Below are 8,643 nucleotides of genomic sequence, written 5' to 3'. Positions count from 1 at the left end.
GCTAACACTGGAGCACCCTACCTCAACAGGTAAACACACAGGACTGATGGCTAACGCTAACACTGGAGCACCCTACCTCAACAGGTAAACACACAGGACTGATGGCTAACGCTAACACTGGAGCACCCTACCTCAACAGGTAAACACACAGGACTGATGGCTAACGCTAACACTGGAGCACCCTACCTCAACAGGTAAACACACAGGACTGATGGCTAACGCTAACACTGGAGCACCCTACCTCAACAGGTAAACACACAGGACTGATGGCTAACGCTAACACTGGAGCACCCTACCTCAACAGGTAAACACACAGGACTGATGGCTAACGCTAACACTGGAGCACCCTACCTCAACAGGTAAACACACAGGACTGATGGCTAACGCTAACACTGGAGCACCCTACCTCAACAGGTAAACACACAGGACTGATGGCTAACGCTAACACTGGAGCACCCTACCTCAACAGGTAAACACACAGGACTGATGGCTAACGCTAACACTGGAGCACCCTACCTCAACAGGTAAACACACAGGTCTGATGGCTAACGCTAACACTGGAGCACCCTACCTCAACAGGTAAACACACAGGTCTGATGGCTAACGCTAACACTGGAGCACCCTACCTCAACAGGTAAACACACAGGTCACCTGGCTAACGCTAACACTGGAGCACTCTACCTCAACAGGTAAACACACAGGTCTGATGGCTAACGCTAACACTGGAGCACCCTACCTCAACAGGTAAACACACAGGACTGATGGCTAACGCTAACACTGGAGCACTCTACCTCAACAGGTAAACACACAGGTCTGATGGCTAACCTCTCTCTGTCTCTCTGTCTCTCTAGGATCCACATCGAGGAGATCAACCACATGGTTCTACTGCACATGACAGAGAGGATGGGTTATAAACACAGCGAGGTGCTGAGCGCCGTGCTCACCAATAGAGCCTGTCACACCCTGGCTGTCTACTTCCTGCTCAACAACAAGATGAAGAGGCTCTCCAAGGAGTACAGGGTAGGTTGGGGTAAACAACAAAACAGGGTAGGTTGGGGTAAACAACAACACAGGGTAGGTTGGGGTAAACAACAACACAGGCTAGGTTAGGGTAAACAACACCAGGAGTACAGGGTAGGTTAGGGTAAACAACACCACAGGGTAGGTTAGGGTAAACAACAACACAGGGTAGGTTAGGGTAAACAACAACACAGGCTAGGTTAGGGTAAACAACAACACAGGCTAGGTTAGGGTAAACAACAACACAGGCTAGGTTAGGGTAAACAACACCAGGAGTACAGGGTAGGTTAGGGTAAACAACAACACAGGGTAGGTTAGGGTAAACAACAACACAGGGTAGGTTAGGGTAAACAACAACACAGGGTAGGTTAGGGTAAACAACAACACAGGGTAGGTTAGGGTAAACAACACCTGGAGTACAGAATGGCTCATAGGGCAGGAGCAGATCTCCTGTTTCTGTAGCGTGAGGAGGTTTGATGTCCTCCAGGAAAAGGTGTACCAAGTTGTATAAACATTATAATAACGTCTCTGTCCTCCAGGAAAAGGTGCACCAAGTTGTATAAACATTATAATAACGTTGGTATAACGTCTCTGTCCTCCAGGAAAAGGTGTACCAGGAGAAAGAGAAGAAGACAGAGAAGAACGAGTACTTCCAGACCCAGTGGAGGAAACACGTAGAGAAGGTCACCATCCCTCCTAAACAGACTCCTGTCTATCTGGCCGTCAGCAAGGGCCCTAGCAAGGAGAAGAAGCACAGGAATGGTGAGACCAGAGAGAGAGAGAGAGAGAGACACACACACACACACACACACACACACACACACACACACACACACACACACACACAACACACACACACACACACACACACACACACACACACACACACACACACACACACAGAGAGAGAGAGAGACACATACAGGCTGGAGCACTGACTGCTCTCAACAACAATGGCTGATGCCATCCCTCCATCCCAAACCCCCATCCCTCCACCCCAAACCCCACCCCAAACCCCCACCCCATCCCTCCACCCCAAACCCCCATCCCTCCATCCCAAACCCCCATCCCTCCATCCCAAACCCCCATCCCTCCATCCCAAACCCCCACCCCAAACCCCCATCCCTCCATCCCAAACCCCCATCCCTCCATCCCAAACCCCCATCCCTCCACCCCACCCCATCCCTCCACCCCAAACCCCCATCCCTCCACCCCATCCGTCCACCCCATCCCATCCCTCCATCCCAAACCCCCATCCCTCCACCCCATCCCATCCCTCCATCCCAAACCTCCACCCCATCCCTCCATCCCAAACCCCCATCCCTCCACCCCATCCCATCCCTCCACCCCATCCCTCCATCCCAAACCCCCATCCCTCCACCCCATCCCATCCCTCCATCCCAAACCCCCATCCCACCCCATCCCTCCACCCCACCCCATCCCTCCACCCCAAACCATCCCTCCATCCCACCCCTCCACCCCATTGCTCCATCCCAAACCCCCACCCCATCCCTCCATCCCAAACCCCCATCCCTCCACCCCATCCCTCCATCCCTCCATCCCAAACCCCCATCCCTCCACCCCATCCCTCCATCCCAAACCTCCACCCCATCCCTCCATCCCACCCCTCCACCCCATCCCTCCATCCCAAACCCCCATCCCTCCACCCCAAACCATCCATCCATCCCACCCCTCCACCCCATCCCTCCATCCCTCCACCCCACCCCATCCCTCCACCCCAAACCCCCATCCCACCCCTCCACCCCATCCTTCCATCCCTACATCCCTCCACCCCATCCCATCCCTCCATCCCAAACCTCCACCCCATCCCTCCATCCCAAACCCCCATCCCTCCATCCCAAACCTCCACCCCATCCCTCCATCCCAAACCCCCATCCCTCCACCCAACCCCATCCCTCCATCCCAAACCCCCATCCCTCCATCCCAAACCCCCATCCCTCCATCCCATCCCTCCACCCCAAACCCCCATCCCAAACCCCCATCCCTCCACCCCACCCCATCCCTCCATCCCATCCCATCCCTCCACCCCAAACCCCCATCCCTCCACCCCAAACCCCCATCCCTCCACCCCAAACCCCCATCCCTCCACCCCAAACCCCCATCCCTCCACCCCATCCCATCCCTCCATCCCAAACCTCCACCCCATCCCTCCATCCCAAACCCCCATCCCTCCACCCCATCCCATCCCTCCATCCCAAACCTCCACCCCATCCCTCCATCCCACACCCCCATCCCACCCCATCCCTCCACCCCACCCCACCCCATCCCTCCACCCCAAACCCCCATCCCTCCACCCCAAACCATCCCTCCATCCCACCCCTCCACCCCTCCATCCCAAACCCCCATCCCTCCACCCAACCCCATCCCTCCATCCCAAACCCCCATCCCTCCATCCCAAACCCCCATCCCTCCATCCCATCCCTCCACCCCAAACCCCCATCCCTCCATCCCAAACCCCCATCCCTCCACCCCACCCCATCCCTCCATCCCATCCCTCCACCCCAAACCCCCATCCCTCCACCCCAAACCCCCATCCCTCCACCCCACCCCATCCCTCAATCCCATCCCTCCACCCCAAACCCCCATCCCTCCTCCCCAAACCCCCATCCCTCCACCCCATCCCATCCCTCCATCCCAAATCTCCACCCCATCCCTCCATCCCAAACCCCCATCCCTCCACCCCATCCCATCCCTCCATCCCAAACCTCCACCCCATCCCTCCATCCCACACCCCCATCCCACCCCATCCCTCCACCCCACCCCACCCCATCCCTCCACCCCAAACCCCCATCCCTCCACCCCAAACCATCCCTCCATCCCACCCCTCCACCCCTCCATCCCAAACCCCCATCCCTCCACCCCACCCCATCCCTCCATCCCATCCCATCCCTCCAGCCCAAACCCCCATCCCTCCACCCCAAACCCCCATCCCTCCACCCCAAACCCCCATCGCTCCACCCCATCCCTCCATCCCATCCCTCCACCCCAAACCCCCATCCCTCCACCCCATCCCTCCATCCCATCCCTCCACCCTAAACCCCCATCCCTCCACCCCATCCCTCCATCCCATCTCTCCACCCCAAACCCCATCCCTCCACCCCATCCCTCCACCCCAAACCCCCATCCCTCCACCCCAAACCCCCACCCCTCTACCCCAAACCCCCACCCCTCCACCCCAAACCCCCATCCCTCCATCCCAAACCCCCATCCCTCCACCCCAAACCCCCATCCCTCCACCCCACCCCATCCCTCCATCCCATCCCTCCACCCCAAACCCCCATCCCTCCTCCCCAAACCCCCATCCCTCCACCCCATCCCATCCCTCCATCCCAAACCTCCACCCCATCCCTCCATCCCAAACCCCCATCCCTCCACCCCATCCCATCCCTCCATCCCAAACCTCCACCCCATCCCTCCATCCCACACCCCCATCCCACCCCATCCCTCCACCCCACCCCACCCCATCCCTCCACCCCAAACCCCCATCCCTCCACCCCAAACCATCCCTCCATCCCACCCCTCCACCCCTCCATCCCAAACCCCCATCCCTCCACCCAACCCCCATCCCTCCATCCCAAACCCCCATCCCTCCATCCCAAACCCCCATCCCTCCATCCCATCCCTCCACCCCAAACCCCCATCCCTCCATCCCAAACCCCCATCCCTCCACCCCACCCCATCCCTCCACCCCAAACCCCCATCCCTCCACCCCAAACCCCCATCCCTCCACCCCACCCCATCCCTCCATCCCATCCCTCCACCCCAAACCCCCATCCCTCCTCCCCAAACCCCCATCCCTCCACCCCATCCCTCCATCCCAAACCTCCACCCCATCCCTCCATCCCAAACCCCCATCCCTCCACCCCATCCCATCCCTCCATCCCAAACCTCCACCCCATCCCTCCATCCCACACCCCCATCCCACCCCATCCCTCCACCCCACCCCACCCCATCCCTCCACCCCAAACCCCCATCCCTCCACCCCAAACCATCCCTCCATCCCACCCCTCCACCCCTCCATCCCAAACCTCCACCCCATCCCTCCATCCCACACCCCCATCCCACCCCATCCCTCCACCCCACCCCACCCCATCCCTCCACCCCAAACCCCCATCCCTCCATCCCACCCCTCCACCCCTCCATCCCAAACCCCCATCCCTCCACCCCACCCCATCCCTCCATCCCATCCCATCCCTCCACCCCAAACCCCCATCCCTCCACCCCAAACCCCCATCCCTCCACCCCAAACCCCCATCGCTCCACCCCATCCCTCCATCCCATCCCTCCACCCCAAACCCCCATCCCTCCACCCCATCCCTCCATCCCATCCCTCCACCCTAAACCCCCATCCCTCCACCCCATCCCTCCATCCCATCCCTCCACCTCAAACCCCATCCCTCCACCCCATCCCTCCACCCCAAACCCCCATCCCTCCACCCCAAACCCCCACCCCTCTACCCCAAACCCCCACCCCTCCACCCCTCCACCCCAAACCCCCATCCCTCCATCCCAAACCCCCATCCCTCCACCCCAAACCCCCATCCCTCCACCCCATCCCTCCATCCCAAACCCCATCCCTTCATCCCAAACCCCCATCCCTCCACCCCATCCCTCCATCCCTCCATCCCAAACCCCCATCCCTCCATCCCAAACCCCATCCCTCCATCCCAAACCCCCATCCCTCCACCCCATCCCTCCATCCCAAATCCCCATCCCTCCACCCCACCCCTCCACCCCAAACGCCCATCCCTCCACCCCATCCCTCCTTTCCTCCATCCCTCCACCCCAAACCCCCATCCCTCCATCCCAAACCTCCATCCCAAACCCCCATCCCTCCACCCCAAACCCCCATCCCTCCACCCCAAACCTCCATCCCAAACCCCCATCCCTCCATCCCAAACCTCCACCCCATCCCTCCACCCCAAACCCCCATCCCTCCACCCCCATCCCTCCATCCCAAACCTCCACCCCATCCCTCCACCCCAAACCCCCATCCCTCCACCCCAAACCCCCATCACTCCACCCCAAACCCCCATCCCAAACCCACATCCCTCCACCCCATCCCTCCATCCCAAACCCCCATCCCTCCACCCCATCCCTCCATCCCAAATCCCCATCCCTCCACCCCACCCTCTCCACCCCAAACCCCCATCCCTCCACCCCATCCCTCCATCCCTCCACCCCAAACCCCCATCCCTCCACCCCAAACCTCCATCCCAAACCCCCATCCCTCCATCCCAAACCTCCACCCCATCCCTCCACCCCAAACCCCCATCCCTCCATCCCAAACCTCCACCCCATCCCTCCACCCCAAACCCCCATGCTTGCTGTTTGGGGTTTTAGGCTGGGTTTCTGTACAGCACTTTGAGATATCAGCTGATGTAAGAAGGGCTATATAAATACATTTCATTTGTTTTTCTCAAAATTGCTCAAGTATTGATGTGGCAGCATCATGTTATGGGTATGTATTGTAGTGACAGCATCATGTTATGGGTGTGTATTGTGGTGGCAGCATCATGTTATGGGTATGCTTGTCACCGGCAGGAACCGGGGAGTTTGTCAGGATCAAAATAAATATTAAAGCAGGGAAGTCTGGGTAAAAAGTTAGAGGAAAACCCGCCTCAGTCTTCTGAAAATCTAACCCTGAGATTTAGTTGTATTATTCAGTGAGACATTTTACACACATTTTCATGCCAAAGACACACCAGAATGGCTTTCCAAGAGGTGTTGAGTGTTCCTGAGTGGTCCAGTCCCATGGACTGATTGGTTTTATGTTAGGGTAAAAAGACCACCATTGTGTGGATACATGTCAGCCCCAGAAGGTAAGACCTCTCTCTCTCTCTCTCTCTCTCTCTCTCTCTCTCTCTCTCTCTCTCCTCTTCCTCTCTCTCCTCTTCCTCTCTCTCCTCATCTTTCTCAGGTCTGCTGCGAGCGGTAACGGGTAACTTCCACCGTGCCTCTCCTCTCGCCCCGTCCGGCACCGTTGCCTCGTCGTCCATGGAATACCTAGAGATCCACCCCCTCTTCCCGTCACAGCCAACCAGGCACCTAGAAACCCTCCAGGCAGCCAATACCAGCCCAGACCACATCCCCGCCCCTCCGGCTCCTTCTCCAATCGGCATGCACTCCTATGACTCCCTCTCCAAAGCCGAGCCAATCGACGACGTCGTGGTCCCCGCCTCGGCCACACCCTGGTACAAACTGACCAATGGGACCTTCTCTCCTCCGCGACACGTCTCGGCCTTCCACCCTGATTCGTCCTACTTAAAAAAGGCGACTATCCCCAGCCCGCCCGTCCTCATCGTCGACCCCCAGCCGAAAAAGTCCTCCTCTAACCTGGGTGACAACCCCCCTAGTATCTTCGGTAGCCCACCTGGAGGCTCAGCCTTCTCCCCGCCCAAATCAGCCTTCAGTCCCCTCAACCCGTCATCTGCGTTCAGTCCTCCGTCCATCAGGGGCAGCGTTGAGCCAGACAGCCCCCAGCACAGTAAGTTCCCCTCTATGGGCATCGGTCAAATCCTGAGGAAGAAGGTTCCCTTCCAGCCGTTCAGTTTCAGGGCGGAGCAAGCGGTGGAGGAGGATCTGGTGTCTCCGCCCCCTTACCACATGCAGACGCTGCTCTGCGCCTCCGGGGCGCTCAAGACCCTCTGCTGAAGCATTATGGGTAACGGTACAAAGATGACGGAAGACCATCTGGAGGATGTGGCTCTGGTCCAAAGTATGAAACGAGGGAAAAAGGTGCGGTCGTTTTGAGAGTTTGGACCTCACACCTGAACAGCCTTGGAACTCGTCCTCCTGCCCGAGGCAGTCGCCATGACAACACCAGGATTCCAGAGACCCTCTTGGTGTTAGAGAAACTATTGTAATAATAGTAATTAATGCGGTAAACATTAAAGACATAGAGAAAGATTGAGGTGGATAAAATGCCACTTTGTCAACGAGTGTTTCGGCTGACGAAAGGCCTTTTGTTGTGACAGCGGTGACTGGAACACGTGACCAAGCTCCACGGTGTTACCTGTCATTGTTGTATATTGTGTTGTGAGAGAGAGCTGAGTCACACACACACACGCACACACACACACACACACACACACACACACACACACACACACACACACACACACACACACACACAGAGAGAGAGCTGAGTCACACACACACAGAGAGAGATAGAGCTGAGTGACACACACACACACACACACACACACACACACACACACACACACACACAGAGAGAGAGAGCTGAGTGACACACACACAGAGAGAGATAGAGCTGAGTGACACACACACACACACACACACACACACACACACACACACACACACACACACACACACACACACACACACACACACACACACACGAGAGAGAGAGAGAGAGAGAGCTGAGTGATTCATGTCATCTTAAGTAACACTTGACTGTAGTCTGTGCTATAATAGTACTCTATGTGTGTTCTGCCGGCCGCCATGTCGGTATTTCCAAGGTGTTCTGAACAAATGGGACCGGTGGTAGTGAAGACTCCATGTTCCAGTTATGGACTCTAGTGTAACGTTCACTAAGATCTTCATATATTCACCGTATTGGACTAACTAATGCTTCCA

At 57.6% G+C, this 8,643-nt stretch overlaps 1 protein-coding gene across 1 annotated transcript in view; it reads left to right on the top strand.

Annotated features, from left to right (window-relative positions):
- Positions 1-8,226, top strand: part of LOC106604043 (hormonally up-regulated neu tumor-associated kinase homolog A) — a 43,504-nt gene extending 35,278 nt beyond the window's left edge. Inside the window, exons 8-10 of the mRNA XM_045717474.2 lie at positions 852-1,020; positions 1,623-1,782; positions 6,962-8,226. Coding sequence (XP_045573430.1) covers positions 852-1,020; positions 1,623-1,782; positions 6,962-7,695 — 1,063 coding nt within the window. The 3' untranslated portion in view covers positions 7,696-8,226. The remainder of the gene's footprint in view (positions 1-851; positions 1,021-1,622; positions 1,783-6,961) is intronic.
- The last annotated feature ends 417 nt before the right edge of the window (positions 8,227-8,643 follow it).

The sequence above is a fragment of the Salmo salar genome, chromosome 04, assembly GCF_965601325.2.
Source record: "Salmo salar chromosome 04, fSalSal1, whole genome shotgun sequence".
Classification (NCBI taxonomy): domain Eukaryota; kingdom Metazoa; phylum Chordata; class Actinopteri; order Salmoniformes; family Salmonidae; genus Salmo; species Salmo salar.
Note: the sequence above shows the minus strand (reverse complement) of the source record. Positions and strands in the feature narration are given on the sequence as shown.